The 16,223-nt window shown below is 44.3% G+C and overlaps 1 protein-coding gene across 4 annotated transcripts in view; it reads left to right on the forward strand.

Annotated features, from left to right (window-relative positions):
- Nucleotides 1-16,223, forward strand: part of hecw2a (HECT, C2 and WW domain containing E3 ubiquitin protein ligase 2a) — a 48,983-nt gene that overhangs the window by 11,020 nt on the left and 21,740 nt on the right. For all 4 annotated transcript variants that reach the window (XM_014163921.2, XM_014163918.2, XM_014163920.2 and 1 more), the window contains exons 2-12: nucleotides 1,468-2,281; nucleotides 6,335-6,442; nucleotides 6,921-7,015; nucleotides 7,109-7,178; nucleotides 8,093-8,262; nucleotides 8,868-9,007; nucleotides 9,674-9,774; nucleotides 11,149-11,999; nucleotides 14,002-14,302; nucleotides 14,545-14,637; nucleotides 15,387-15,537. In XM_014163921.2, the coding sequence (XP_014019396.1) occupies nucleotides 1,882-2,281; nucleotides 6,335-6,442; nucleotides 6,921-7,015; nucleotides 7,109-7,178; nucleotides 8,093-8,262; nucleotides 8,868-9,007; nucleotides 9,674-9,774; nucleotides 11,149-11,999; nucleotides 14,002-14,302; nucleotides 14,545-14,637; nucleotides 15,387-15,537 (2,480 nt within the window). In that variant the 5' untranslated portion in view covers nucleotides 1,468-1,881. The remainder of the gene's footprint in view (nucleotides 1-1,467; nucleotides 2,282-6,334; nucleotides 6,443-6,920; nucleotides 7,016-7,108; nucleotides 7,179-8,092; nucleotides 8,263-8,867; nucleotides 9,008-9,673; nucleotides 9,775-11,148; nucleotides 12,000-14,001; nucleotides 14,303-14,544; nucleotides 14,638-15,386; nucleotides 15,538-16,223) is intronic.

The raw sequence follows: 16,223 nt of genomic DNA on the forward strand, positions 1-16,223 counted from the left end.
GTAAAGCTCGCCGCCATTGGAATCTGGAGCAGTGGAAACGCATTCTGTAGAGGGCGAGTCACATTTCACAATCTGGCAGTTCGACGGACGAACATGGGTTTGGCGGATGCCAGGAAAATGCTACCTGCGCCATTGCATAGTGTCAAATGTAAAGTTTGGTGGAGGAGGACTACTGGTCTGGGGCTGTTTTTCATTGTTCGGGCTAGGCCCGTTAGTTCCAGTGAAGGGAAATCTTAACGCTACAGCATACAATGACATTCTAGACGATTCTGTACTTCCAACTTTGTGGCAACAGTTTGGGGAAGGCCCTTTCATGTTTCAGCAGGACAATGCCCCCGGCGCACAGTGTACAACCTCACTAAGGCTCCTGTGGCTGAATGGAAGCAAGTCCCCGCAGCAATGCTTCAACATCTAGTGGATAGCCTTCCCAGAAGAGTGAAGGCTGTTATAGCAGCAAAGGGGGGACCAACTCCATGTCAATGTCCATGATTTTGTAATGAGATGTTCTACAAGCATGTGTCCACATACTTTTGGTCATGTATTGTAAATTGGTTCAACAGAGATTATACTTCAATTTACCAAGGAGCTACAGTACTGTGTAATGGTCTGCACCCACAACAGCTTAGTTGGTTATAATAGTGCTGAACAGACAATGAGATGAGCCCAGCATAGATCAGCCCAAATCAGAAATTACTGGTGCTAGCATTAGCTCAAATTATAGCTCAGCACATCTAAAATAAGCTCCTATTGAATCATAAAGTCACGTCTCCCTTTTCATACTAAACGGTTGTGGTTCAGAATCGGACAGCCAATCACAGTCGTCCCCCTAATATCCCCCAAGACACCTTTGCTGATTTAAGATCTTCCAGGGAGGCAGTTACAGCTCCCCTTCTCTGCTGGATCTCCACTTCCTTTTTCTGGGGCAGTCAATCTGACAGACTCCACAAAGCACGGAGGGAAAGAGTCCTAGTAAGAGAGAGAGGGGGACTTTCAGTCCTCAAAACAGTACATTGGGACGTTGTTATTGTTATGGAAACATGTCTCTAATACAATAAATCCTGTTTTAGATTTTTTTTTTGTTCCATTTGCATGCATTTAATCGAGAAGGAGAGATGAAACAATCAGCAGTTTCGCTTTAACCCAGCTTTCCTGATGTAATTTCGTCATCAATTTGTAATGTTGATTAGGAAAGAGAGAATCACTCGGTGTGTAAATTAGAATGGCTAGGCCTAGGCGGCCAATCCATAAATGCATTGGTGACTGGTTCTGTGACACCACATCGCAGTCTGGTGACATGCTTGTTCAGGGATCTCGGGATTGCATTTCACTGAGAGTTGTCCAGTGTTCACTGTTTTTGCTGTGCATGCAGTGCATCGGTTAAGAATACTGACGTTTTGTTCTTTGTTTCACTTCGTCTGTCTGCCCCTGTCCCTTATTTTCCTCTCCATTTTGTCTTCTCTTTCCTAGTCTTGAGCTCTGTCTCGATCGTTGCTTGTTGGACAGCGTAAAGTAGCAGAGTGGACAACGCTGGCTGTCTTCCACCTGCCTTTGCTACTGGATTGTTCACTGCACTCCAGGAATAATATTTTTTTACATTGGCCAGAGAGAGCTTGGTCAGAACTTTAGGTACAACACACCGCAGAGCTTTTATGGAAGGATAACTTCTGCAGCCTCCACATGAAACATTATTGACACCACCATCTGAAAGCTAAAGCTGTAGCAATCTACCATAGTTAAGTGTCCGAGGTAGACCGCATCTTTGAAGCGTAACCCAACCACTAAGACCAAGGGTTTCCGGTTATCTAACCCCCACCAACCTGTTGCCAGCTCCCGTAACTACACCTCCAAACTTCCTGCTTTGGCCTTTCCCCCGCTCCCACCATGCGTCCCTCACTTGCCACAGCAGTCCTTCCAAGGACCCGTAACCATCCCCACACAGCCCACCCCCACAATGCACACGGATTGTCCGGACACTTGGGACGGGAGCACCTGTCAGCGCCTCGGAGGCGCAGCCCGCACCTGCGACACACACTCAGCCCGGAGAACCTTCGGAGCCTGGCAGAGCGTGGTGGCGCCGCAGGGGACATGGCTTCCGTGGTGACTAGCCCCATGGGCCTCCCGAGGGCCAACAGTGACACGGACCTGGTGACGTCGCAGAGCCGCTCGTCGCTGACGGCGTCCACACTGGAGTTCACGCTGGGGAGGGGCGAGAACCTGGTCATCTCCTGGGACATCAAGGAGGAGGTGGATGCCACCGACTGGATTGGCCTCTACCACATCGGTGAGACACTCAGCATGCTCGTTTCACAATGGTAGTTAGTAACTAGGAACGTTTAAAGTAGAACACATGTACTGGTTGCCCCCAGGGATACATAGTTATGTTGTAGTCTAGTACAATAACCTTATTCAACTAATGATATAGCCCTTGATTAAATGAATCAGGAATGTTAGTACAGGTGTAAACAAAAATGGTCAACCCCAGGGGTACCCCGCCAGAATAAGGTAAACACTAGTTTACCTTACCCAGCTACTGGTGGAGCATTGAATCAAAGGTTGAAATAAATGCTCACATTTTTTATTGTAATAATGTTTCTTTGATTTGGACTGACAAGGCAAACTTTTTAACTAATACTACTGATCTGACTGAACTGATCCAAGCTGTTGTGTAGGACTTGCTGATTGTAGCTAGTTATGTAGAGTTGAGAAATGCAAGTCTCTGGTGCAGGAGACTACAGAGTACATAATGAAACTGGAGCTGTTGAAGTTCCACGAAAGGGAAGCCTGACACACATACTTCTGACTTGGACCATCACATATCATATACACCTAGACTATCCTGGGTGGTCTCCAATACAGTGCATTAGGAAAGTTTTCAGACTTTACTTTTTCCACATTTTGTTACGTTACAGCCTTGGTCTAAAATTGATTAAAATTGTTTTTTTCCGCCTCAATCTACACACAATACCCCATAATGACAAAGCAAAAACAGGTTTTTAGACATTTTTACAAATGTATGAAATAAAACATCACAAGTATTGAGACCCGACGTCAAAATACCGCCCCCTATCCCAAAGAAGTTAATAGCCCTGCTTAGAGTCAGGATTTTGATTGTAAACTACACCCGACAAAAATATAAACGCAACATGTAAAGTGTTGGTCCCATGTTTCATGAGCTGAAAATAAAGGTCCCAGAAATGTTCCATATGCACTAAAAGCATATTTAGCTCAAATTTTGTTGACAAATTTGTTAACATCCCTGTTAGTGAGCCTTTCTCCTTTGCCAATATAATCCATCCACCTGACAGGTGTGGCATATCAATGAGCTGATTAAACAGCATGATCGTTACACAGGTGCACCTTATGCTGGGGACAATTAAAGGCCACTCTAAAATGTGCAGTTTTATCACAACACAATGCCACAGATATCTCAAGTTTTGAGGGAGCTTGCAATTGGCATACTGATTGCAGGAATGTCCACCAGAGCTCTTGCCAGAGTGTGGAATGTTAATTTCTCTATCATAAGCCTCCTCCATTTTATTCGAGAATTTGGCAGTACGTCCAACCGGCCTCACAACCGCAGATCACTTGTATGGCGTCGTGTGGGCAAGCGGTTTGCTGATGTCAACGTTTGTGAACATGAGTGCCTCGTGGTGGGGTTATGGTATGGGCAGGCATAAGCTACGGACAACGAACACAGTTGCAGTTTGAATGCACAGAAATACCTTGAAAAGATCCTGAGGCCCATTGTGAGGATGCATATCTGTATTCCCAATCATGTGAAATCCATAGATTAGGGCTTAATGAATTCATTTAATTTGACTGATGTCATCATATGAACTGTAACTCAGTAAGATCTTTGAAGTTGTTGCGTTAATATTTTTGTTCATTTATATATTACGCGGCACACTGTATAAGGCTACTTGTTAAATATTGCAGTGAAAAAACTTCTAACTTTTTCATATTTATTCATATAATGAACCACATATTGTTTTGAACCTACAGTATAACCAATTCGGTTCTATACGTGCATACCATACCCACTAAATACTTTCAAGCAACAAACTAAATAGTATTTATCTAACACAAACTATAAGCAACTGCATTAGGCTTGTCGAAGACTCATCTCTAATACTAATTTACCAGTTTACCAATATAATAATTGGCTATGGGACGAGTCAGTCAACCTCCAGAAGCTTCTGAATCCTCTATCCACCTGCCCCTTGACCTGTTTGGATTTCCTCCTTTAAGGAAGAAGGATCCCAATCATCCCTGTCAGGTGAAAATATGAGAGGGAGGGAGAAAGCAGAGAAGGCAATCCATGCAGGGATCCCTCTAGCTATCGATCATGAAGTCATCATGCACTTCATTACTAGCGTCAGGGTATTAATCCCCCCCAGGGTGCTGCGTGCTTTCCCACTTTCCACAACTAAGCAGACATTCAATGATATCACCCCCCCCCCTCCTCTCTCTCCTCCATATCTTTTCCCCCACATCATGCTGCTTCGTGCTTGTTCCTTTTCAGCCTGACGTGGTTGTTCATTATAAGGGGGTGAAAGTGCTACATACAGCGGAATTCCCTCGGTTTTAACACTGTGGGAGGTTGCAATTTCTTGTCCTTTGTGTTAGAGGTTGTAGAGAATGTATTTTAGGTACTACATTTACGAATTAAAGGATAATTGTCTGAAGTTTGACGTATCTAAGGTTATGGTATAGAGCAAAACAGACAAACTCAGGAAAAAGAAGAAACGTCCCTTTTTCAGGACCCTGTCAAAGATAAATTGTAAAAATCCAAATATCTTAATTGTAAAGGATTTAAACATTGTTTCCCATGCTTGTTCAATAAACAATTAATGAACATGCACCTGTGGAACGGCCGTTAAGACACTAACAGCTTACAGACGGTAGGCAATTAAGGTCAGTTATGAAACCTTAGGACACTAAAGAGGCCTTTCTACTGACTCTGAAAACACCAAAAGAAAGATGCCCAGGGTCCCAGCTCATCTGCGTGACCATGCCTTAGGCATGTTGCAAAAGGACTGCAGATGTGGCCAGGGCAATACATTGCAATGTCCGTACTGTGGACATCTAAGACAGCGCTACAGGGAGACAGGACAGACAGCTGATTATCCTCGCAGCGGCAGACCACGTGTAACAACGCCTGCACAGGATCGGTACATTCGAAAATCACACCTGCGGGGTCAGGTACAGTATGGCAACAACTGCCCGAGTTACACCAGGAACGCACAATACCGCCACGCTGGACTGAGGGCTTGTAGGCCTGTTGTAAGGCAGGTCCTCACCAGACATCGCCGGCAACAACGTCGTCTATGGGCACAAACCCACCGTCGCTGGACCAGACAGGACTGGCAAAAAGTGCTCTTTGACGAATCACGGTTTTGTCTCACCAGGGGTGATGGTCGGATTCACATTTATTGAAGGAATGAGCGTTACTCCAAGGCCTGTACTCTGGAGTAGGATCGATTTTGGAGGTGGAGGGTCCGTCATGGTCTGGGAGCGGTGTGTCACAAGCAATTTCAACGCTGTGCGTTACAGGGAAGACATCCTCCTCCCTCATGTGATACCCTTCCTGCAGGCTCATCCTGACATGACCCTCCAGCATGAACATGCCACCAGCCATACTGCTCGTTCTGTGCATGATTTCCTGCAAGACAGGAATGTCAGTGTTCTGCCATGGCCAGCGTAGAGCCCGGATCTCAATTCCATTGAGCACCTCTGGGACCTGTTGGATCGGTTGAGGGCCACCCCCCCCCCAGAAATGTCCGGGAACATGCAGGTGCCTTGGTGGAAGAGTGGGGTAACATCTCACAGCAAGAACTGGCAAATCTGGTGCAGTCCATGAGGAGGAGATGCACTGCAGTACTTTGTATCTGGTGTGGCCACCAGCTGCATTGACTGTTACTTTTGATTTTGACCCCCCCCCCCTTTGTTCAGGGACACATTATTCCATTTCTGTTAGTCACGTCTGTGGAACTTGTTCAGTTTGTCTGTTGAAACTTATGTTCATACAAATATTTAAGTTGCTGTTAAGTTTGCTTAAAATAAACGCGGTTGACAATGAGAGGACACTTCTTTTTTTTGCTGAGTTTACATGTGAGAAGGGCTGCAATGTGGAGTGTAGATATGTGCTGTTCAATAAATATCTGACCGTAACATTAAGTGTTTATTGGGGTCCACCATTTGAGTTTTTCAATAATCAAACATTTTGTCTGTCACGTCTTTATAGACCACAAAACACGCATGCGCATACACATTTAGAACCAAACACACAAACTGAGTGGTCTAACAAAGCTGTTTTGTTCCCTGGCCGGCTCAGATGAGACCAGCCCGTCTAATGTGTGGGACTGTAAGAATCGCGGGGTGAATGGGACACAGAGGGGCCAGATTGTCTGGAGACTGGAGCCTGGTCCTTACTTCATGGACGGTGAGTGGGAGGAGAAAAGACAAGAGGGAGTGAAGGAAAGAAAGAAAGCTTCAATATGATCAAGTATGATGTGGAATTGAAGTTTCAAAGCGTCTTTGAGCAAAAAGTGCCGTCCAATGGGATAAGATTAACAAAGGGGAGAGGCAACGCTTAATTAACAGGTTTTTGTTCCAAATAGCACCCTATTCCCTATGTAGTGCACTACTTTTGAGCAAGGCCCATAGGGCCATTATTTCATTGTTAACTACTGGGAAGGTAATTACACTGCAATTACATAGTACACTACTTTTAATTGAATTGTTAGTTCTGTAATAATGTGAATGCAAGATTTTTGCATTACTCTGTACATACTACCCTCTTAATAACAAGCAAGATTAGAAGTCATGTCTCACAATTGAGATTCAGCCAGCAAAAGAGTTGGTGAGGAGAGGAAAAGAGAAGTTGTGTTCATATCATGAATCTTTCTATTTCCCTCTAGCTGAGACCAAGATTTGCTTCAAGTACTACCACGGTGTCAGTGGAGCCCTGAGAGCAACCACCCCCTGCATCACTGTGAAGAACCCTGGAGTCCTGGTGTGTGTGTGTGTGTGTGTGTGTGTGTGTGTGTGTGTGTGTGTGTTTTGTTATTTTTATGACTTATGTTTATACAACTTCTGTGTCTCTCAGGGAGAAGGTCAAAGTGGGGGGCAGTCATCCACAGATCATCCTCGCAAACTAATCAGCTTTACTTTAACAGGTGAGATGTGGTTTGGCTAAAACCAAGTAAATGTCCTCATTGACTCTTAGAAAAGGTGCACACTCTATAGTTCAAATTCAAATGATTTAGTAGAAGATTGTCAACGTTTTGGCAGCAAATTGCTTTCATCAGGGTTTCACTTATTGATAAATCTTATCAATAAGATTAATAATATTAATCTACCACATTATTTGACCTTTTATTCCTCCTCACGTGTGTTATTCCCAGTTGAAAATAAGAGGTTCTAACTTTGCATATATGTATATCATCCTTCCTTTGCAATAAACCTCAAAAATGTTGTGAAAACGCAGAAGGTTCTGTTCATGCTCCAATTGCAATACGAGTTCATATAGTAAGGTGCTCTTTGGTTTCCCTGGCTTGTGACATTGACAAGAAATTGGACTTGGCTGAACGTGTATGATATAGTTGCAGATAAAAGCCGTTATTGAAACGGCTTGGCATCTTCATTTTGGAAAGTAAAAAAAAAAAAATGTAAACAATGTCTACTGCCAATGTGTTGCGGTTTCACATAACCTTCATCACTGCATTTACAGAGAGGATATGTTTGGTGGAGATATTAGAAGATGGGCTCATTGTAATGGCTGGAGTGGAATAAACGGAAAGGCATCAAAGTCCCGTCCTCTTATATCTCCACCCACTAGCCCCCTCTGGTTGGCAGTTCAGCCTCCAATTTTGTTTTGTCAAAGCCTCAGACAATGCTCAGTGAAGGACCTGGGGCCGTACTGTATGTATTAGAGTCTCAGAAGGAGTTTGGATCTATGATCAGGTCCCCCTGTCCATGTAGTCTTATTTATTGTGCTCTAAAAGGCTAAACCAATCCTGATTCAGCACTCCTACTCTGATACTGTTGATGCATACATCCCCTGATGTGATGATAATCTTCCTCTGTGTAGATATGCGTGCGGTGGGGCTGAAGAAGGGAATGTTCTTCAACCCGGATCCCTACCTGAAGATGTCCATCCACCCTGGGAAGAGGAGCGGCTTCCCCACCTTCAGCCACCATGGACAGGAGAGACGCTCCGCCATCATCGCCAACACCACCAACCCTAAGTGGCACGGAGAGGTGACCTATATGCATGCATGTGTGCACACGCGTACACACACTTACACATATATGCACACTCTCACTCCACTCTTAGATCACTCGGTCACTATAGATGAAGTTTCATAGAATCACTTGAGTATTAAGTGTATTTCAATTATACACAAATGTATTCCTTATTATTTACAAAATTGTAAAGGTTAGACATTTGAAATCAATATGGCTAAAGAGGTCAGGGATTGGTAACTTTGATAGGGGTGGGGGACACAAAAAATCTGAACTCATGAGGGGCCGCTGTGGCTTGCGGGTCTGCGTATCCACATCCATACCCACACATGCATCCCCTAGCCTTTTGGGGTTGCCCATCCCTGGTCTTCCAAATAAAGAGTTAATGGGGAGCCGAGCAAGGCTTTCCCTTTAGGCGTCTCGCTTGGCATCTCATATGGTCGCTGTCCACTGTCATGCTGATCTTCAGAATTCTGATTAAGTTGCTGTCCACTTAAATTGGCCCTGAACCTCTGATTGTCGCAATTCACTTGTTGTTTACCATCTAACATTTTTTATTTTGTGAAAAAGCCAGCTCATAGAAACATGTTCTAACAGTCTGTGTCTCCCTCCATCTGTAGAAATACACTTTCGTAGCACTGATGACAGACATTCTGAACATCGAGGTGAAAGACAAGTTTGCCAAAAGTCGGCCAATCATCAAGCGCTTCCTTGGTCAGCTGACCATTCCTGTCCAGAGGCTGATTGAGAAGATACCTGGGTAGGTAACATGGCAAATGGACGCACCCATGCACGCACGAAGACACACTACCGATCAAAGTTTTAGAGCACCTCCTCATTCAAAGGTTTTTCTTTATTTTTACTGTTTTCTACATTGTAGAATAATAGTGAAGACATCAAGACTATGAAATAACACATATGGAATCATGTAATAACCAAAAGAGTGTTAAACAAACCAAAATATATTTGAGATTCTTCAAATGGCCGTCCTTTGCCTTGATGACAGCTTTGCACACTCTTGGCATTCTCTCAACCTGGAATGCTTTTCCAACAGTCTTGAAGGAGCTCCCACATATGCTGAGCACGTGTTGGCTGCTTTTCCTTCACTCTATTTGAAGAATCTCAAATATAAAATATATTTTGAATTTCTTTAACACTTTTTTGGTTACTATATTATTCCATATGTGTTATATCATAGTTTTGATGTCTTCACTATTATTCTACAATGTAGAAAATAGTAAAAAATAAAGAAAAACCCTTGAATGAGTAGGTGTTCTAAAACGTTTGACTGGTAGTGTGTGTTCTTACTGACACTCAAGTATACCCATGCTCATAATTGTTCACTGCACTTTATCATTGCGTGTACACTACAGTTGAGTGATTGCATTTGGTTGTTTTGTATGTCCGTCCATCTGTCTGTTTTCAGTGTCCAGCCTCTGAGCTTCTCTCTGTGTCGACGGTTGCCCACTGAGCATGTGAGTGGCCAGATGCAGTTCAAAGTGGAGCTGACATCCACTGGACCTGACGGTGAGGACCATTTACCTTTTCATTTCTTGTGTTTGTTAACAACAATATTTAAAGTACAGTCATGGCCAAAAGTTTTGAGAATGACACAAATATTCATTTCCACAAAGTTTGCTGCTTCAGTGTCTTTAGATAATTTTGTCAGATGTTACTATGGAGTACTGAAGTATAATTACAAGCATTTCAGGATTTTATTGATAATTACATGAAGTTGATGCAAAGAGTCAATATTTGCAGTGTTGACCCTTCTTTTTCAAGACCTCTGCAATCCGCCCTGGCATGCTGTCAATTAACTTCTGGGCCACATCCTGACTGATGGCAGCCCATTCCTGCATAATCAATGCTTGGAGTTTGTAGGTTTTTGTTTGTCCACCTGCCTCTTGAGGATTGACCACAAGTTCTCAATGGGATTAAGGTCTGGGGAGTTTCCTGGCCATGGACCCAAAATATCGATGTTTTGTTCCCCGAGCCACTTAGTTATCACTTTTGCCTTATGGCATGGTGCTCCATCATGCTGGAAAAGGCATTGTTCATCAGCAAACTGTTCCTGGATGGTTGGGAGAAGTTGTTCTCGGAGGATGTGTTGGGACCATTCTTTATTCATGGCTGTGTTCTTAGGCAAAATTGTGAGTGAGCCACTCACCTCACTGTGCGTGCAGATGCACTCACACCTCCCTGCTGCCATTCCTGAGCAAGCTCTGTAGTGGTGGTGCCCCGATCCCGCAGCTGAATCAACTTTAGGAGACGGTCCTGGTGCTTGCTGGACTTTCTTGGATGCCCTGAAGCCTTCTTCACAACAATTGAACTGCTCTCCTTGACTTTCTTGATGATCCGATAAATGGTTGATTTAGGTGCAATCTTACTGGCAGCAATATCCTTGCCTGTGAAGTGCTTTTTGTACAAAGCAATGATGACGGCACGTGTTTCCTTGCAGGTAACCATGATTGACAGAGGAAGAACAATGACTCCAAGTACCACGCTCCTTTTGAAGCTTGCAGTCTGTTATTCAAACTCAATCAGCATGACAGAGTGAACTCCAGCCCTGTCCTCGTCAACACTCACACCTGTGTTAACGAGAGAATCACTGACATGATGTCAGCTGGTCCTTTTGTTGCAGGGCTGAAATGCAGTGGACATGTTTTTTGGGGATTCAGTTCATTTGCATGGCAAAGAGGGACTTTGCCATTAATTGAAATTCATCTGATCACAACATTCTGGAGTAAATGCAAATTGCCATCATACAAACTGAGGCATCAGACTTTGTGAAAATTAATGTCATTCTCCAAACTTTTGGCCACGACTGTACACACTGATGAATTGTAATGTAATAGAAATCAAGGTATTACAAAATTATACATTTCTCTCTTTCATGCTCAGGGGCCTCACTAGACTTTATCGGTGTGCCCAATAACGGGGCCCCGGGGACTCCGTCAGATGACGAGGATCTGCCCCACCCACTCCCGGGGGTGGTCACTGGAGGCCCCTCCCCTACTGGCTCTCTGGGCTCACAGAGGTCCTGGGAAGGCGGGGCCACAGCTTATCCAGTCCCAGACTACAGAGACTTCAGCGGTACAGAGGGCGGAACCACAGAGGGCGAATCCTACTCTGGCCCTCAACGGCTGCAGAGGTCCCTAAGTGAAGGCCTGGACGCCATCGAGGCCCCCAAGGGTCCTGGAGATAGGCCCCTAGGCGCTGCCTCCCCGAAGCTGCGGTCTAGCTTTCCCACTCACACACGTCTCAGCGCCATGCTGCACATTGACTCGGACGAAGAAGAGGAGCGCTCGGGGTCCACCGACATTTACCCGGTGCCCGGGTCCCCCCTGCTGCTCAACGGGGGCCATGAAGAAGATCTCTTCCCAGAGCTACAACAGGACTCTGACACTGAGCATCTGCAGCCGCAGCCCAGGGTGGAGGGTGATGAACAGGAGGGGGTAAAGGGGGAAGAATGTGCCACTGGTGGTGAATCTTATGTTGCCCCTGAGTTAGACCTGGCCCTCGACTTGGAAGACGCCTCCGAGCCTGATGTTTTCTCAGAGGTGGAGGAAGTTCCTTTCTTCTCAGAGGTGCTGTCCCAGAGTCTTTTGGTTGAGGTCCTGGAGGGGCCAGAGGAGGGCCAGGGGCCCGCTGACGACCCCTCATCGGAGATTGACACATGCTCCATGGCAACAGCCCCACAGACAGTCTTCTCTTGCTCAGAGAGTTGCCCAATCACGATGTCCACAGCTCAGGTGAGTGTGACTGGTGGTGCAGTAAGTAGATCTTAAAGGCCCAATGCAGTCGTTTTTCTATAAATCTCAAATAATTTCTGAATAATATTTAAATACCTTAATGTAATAGTATTCTGTTAAAATGGGCCCAAAAACATTTTGGCCAGAAAACTATTTCTCAAGCAAGATTTTTGATAGGATTGTCTGGGAGTGGTCTGAATGGGGAAGGGAAAACGGATAACTAGCTGTTATTGGCAGAGAGGTTTGGAGCTCTTTGTTATTGGTCTGTTAACCAATTGACCATATAGGGATGTCACCATGGAAAGCCAGAACTCCCGCTCATTTCAACCTGCTGATTAGAAGGTCCTGTGTAGATTGTATTTTCAAGAAGCAACTATGAGAAAATAACACTGATCCAATGTTTTCACACTTTTACAGTGTTAGTTTCATCAGCTGTTGTACAATATGTGTAACATATACACTGGGAGTCAGGAAGCAGGTGCAGAAGGTGAGTTTAATGATAAGAATAAGGCAGAAAACAGAAGCGTAATGAACGTGGCCAAAACCAATACTGCCTGATGACTGAGGCTACTGAAGGCTAAATAAAGGGAGCTTAATCAAGGTGATGATGAGATCCAGGTGTGCGTAGCAAGGGGGAGCAGGTGTGCGCGTAAGGATGGTTGCCAGGACCGGTGGTTAGTAGACCGGCAACGTCGAGCGGGAGTAGGCGTGACAATATGATACAAAACAGGAAAAACTGAATGTTGACTGCACTGAGCTTTTAACCTGTGGTTAAAAATTCTCTATGCAATAATTCCACCTGAAATAGCCTATAGTATCTCTAGTAGTAAGTAAAATAATAATCTTGGAAATCCAGAACTAAAGTCTTGCGTAATTGCGTCAGATTCTCAATTAACTTCTGGGTACAAACGTGTTAAAATATACTACAACAAGGAGTGAAAGCAGGGTGGTGGCTCCACCCCCTCTCTTTACAGGCAAGTCTATGAGAATGTCCATGAATGTGGATGCTTTTCTTACTTACTATAAAAGTGACTCAACATTATTAACCATTCAGTTCCTATTGGGCACAACATCATCCGAAGAAAACAAAAATAAACTGCAAATGCATCCAACAAGTTTGTAGAGTCACAAGCATGATGTAGTCATTGTGTGCAAGGAATATGGGACCAAATACTAAACTTTTGTAACGGCTTTGAGCTAAGCACAGGCAAAATCCTAGAGGGAAAGCAGACACAGGTTTCCAGACAAATTCGCCTTTCAGCAGGACAATAACCTAAAACACATGGCCAAATATACAATGTAGTTGCTTACCAAGATGACGTTGAATGTTCCTGAGTGTCCTAGTTGCAGTTTTGACTTAAATCAGCTCGAAAATCTATGGCAGGATTTTAATGGATGTTTAGCAATGATCAACAACCAACTTGAGAGATTGAAGAATTAAGAATAATGTGCAAATATTGTACAATCCAGTTGTGCAAAGCTCTTATATACATACCCAGAAAGACTCACAGCTGTGATCGCTGCCAAAGGTGTTTCTAACATGTATTGACTCACGGTCATGAATACTTATGTAAATTAGTTATTTTTGTATTTCTAAAAACCTGTTTTCACTTTCTCATTATGGGATATTGTGTGTAGATGGGTGAGGAAAAACACAATGTAATCCATCTTGTATTCAGACTTTAACATAACAAAATGTGGAATAAGTCAAGAAATATGAATTCTTTCTGAAGGTACTGTACATCTGGTGTGGTCTGTAGTAGTGGTAAAAAAAAAGTTGGGTAAACAGAACGCCTTTCGAGACAATGCTGATGGGTTACACAAATGCTAACAATGTCAGTTTAGTGTTGTAGCTGTGCAAATATTATTCACCAAAGCAAATAAGGTGCATTAACAGCATTTATTAACGCTCCACTACATCCCTGGTCCTAACCCACCATTTGGGAAAGCACGCTCTGACCTCATCGGCCTTCATGCTGTTGGATGTCTTTGGGCTTTGTAGGAGACTGATGCAGGGACAGAAGCTGCCATTGACCCAGGAGGAGATACCATCACCGACAACCGACCCACCAGTCAGCATGTAGACGATGAGGGAGACGGGCAGACGCCAGCCAATGAGGTTGAAGGAGATGCTCCGTCAGCCAATGAGCTTGAGCCAGGAGAAGAGATAAGTGAGCTTAGGCGGAGCTTGCAGGCATCTGGGGGGGTGTCCCAGGATGAGGTGTGGGAGGAGCCAAGGCCAGCGGGGGATGCAGGATCTGTGGATTCAGATGCAGTTGCCACGGAGACAGATGGAGAGGACGGTATGTAACTACCACCTTTTAAAAGGCATTATTTTACAGTCTGATGTTTACCTGGTATTTACTTTAAAATGACATTCTGAAATCAATCTATTTTGCTTCCTTGGGATTCATTAAAACATCCATACTCCCCTACCAGAAACAATCATTAAATATTATTCCCTCATTCATCCAGTAGAAACGAATAGTGAATTACTGTAAACGGCTAATGTGTTCTCCCTTTCCTGAATGTTGCGTATGCTCAGGTGCTCAAGTGAACGGTCACCCCGTGCACTCGCTCCCCACAGTGCGCCATGACATCCACCGATACCAACGTGTGGACGAACCCTTACCTCCTAGTAAGTGTCTCTGTACATACTACCTCTGTAGGTATGAGGTGAAGGAAGATGACAAAAGAGAAAGAAAGCTGCTTGATATAGTATGTGTATTTGTCTCGATAGAGAGGGTTTATTTGTACCTGTGCCATACTGGCTTCTGTGACAACATGCGCAATAACTGTTAAAAAAGTTAGTTGTTAATTTCTTCTACGATTCGGTAAACTGAAAGGGTGCATACTTCCACCTAAAGTGTGTTGTTTGAACTGGTATAAAGCCAAGGTTTGTGATTTACTGCCACCTACAGTTATAAAATGTTTGCTCAGGAGTATAGTTAATTGGCTGATCTCTCCTTATGACCTGGAAGGAATTATGTGATCTTTCCTTAACCCATACAGTAGGAACTCCCACCAAGTTCACTACTTCAAATTGGTGGAATTCCTCAATGGTGCTGCCCATGCTAAACACACTTTGTGGCACTAGAGCCGTCTTAGAAATGTGGGCCAAATCATAGACTAAGTCCTATGTGCACAATGGTATACTATTTGACATACTGTGTTTGTTATTTCAAGGTGCCATGGTTGGATGTTAGAATGCATCCGTACATGTCAACCATGTGTGAATTCAGTTTGACTGCGACTGTGTGTGCATCCCAAGTAGCACCCTATTCCCTATGGGCCCTGGTTAAAAGTAATGCAGTAAAAAGGAAATGGGGTGCCATTTGGGACGTAGCCTGTGTCTTAAATGTAAAGCGATGTGTTTATTCTCCTTAGACTGGGAGGCGAGGATCGATAGTCATGGTCGTATTTTCTTTGTGGATCATGTGAACCGAACCACCACGTGGCAGCGCCCCACCGGACCACCCGCCCCCCAGGGCCTGACCCGCTCCAGCTCCATCCAACAGATGGAGCAGCTCAACCGCAGGTCTGTGTCATGTATGTATGTATGGTGAGGGGGAAAAAGTATTTGATCCCCTGCTGATTTTGTACGTTTGTCCACTGACAAAGAAACGATCAGTCTATAATTTTAATGGTAGGTTTATTTGAACAGTGAGACAGAATAACAAAAAAAATCCAGAAAGACGCATGTCAAAAATGTTATAAAATTATTTGCATTTTAATGAGGGAAATAAGTATTTGACCCCTCTGCAAAACATGACTTAGTACTTGGTGGCAAAACCCTTGTTGGCAATCAGAGGTCAGACGTTTCTTGTAGTTGGCCACCAGGTTTGCACACATCTCAGGAGGGATTTTGTCCCACTCCTCTTTGCAGAGCTTCTCCAAGTCATTAAGGTTGAGGCTGACGTTTGGCAACTCAAACCTTCAGCTCCCTCCACAGATTTTCTATGGGATTAAGGTCTGGAGACTGGCTAGGCCACTCCAGGACCTTAATGTGCTTCTTCTTGAGCCACTCCTTTGTTGCCTTGGCCGTGTGTTTTGGGTCATAGTCATGCTGGAATATCCATCCACGACCCATTTTCAATGCCCTGGCTGAGGGAAGGAGGTTCTCACCCAAGATTTGATAGTACATGGCCCCGTCCTTCGTCCCTTTGCGGTGAAGTTGCCCTGTCCCCTTAGCAGAAAAACACCCCCAAAGCATAATGTTTCCAC

This window comes from Salmo salar, chromosome ssa21 (assembly GCF_905237065.1).
Source record: "Salmo salar chromosome ssa21, Ssal_v3.1, whole genome shotgun sequence".
NCBI classification, from domain to species: domain Eukaryota; kingdom Metazoa; phylum Chordata; class Actinopteri; order Salmoniformes; family Salmonidae; genus Salmo; species Salmo salar.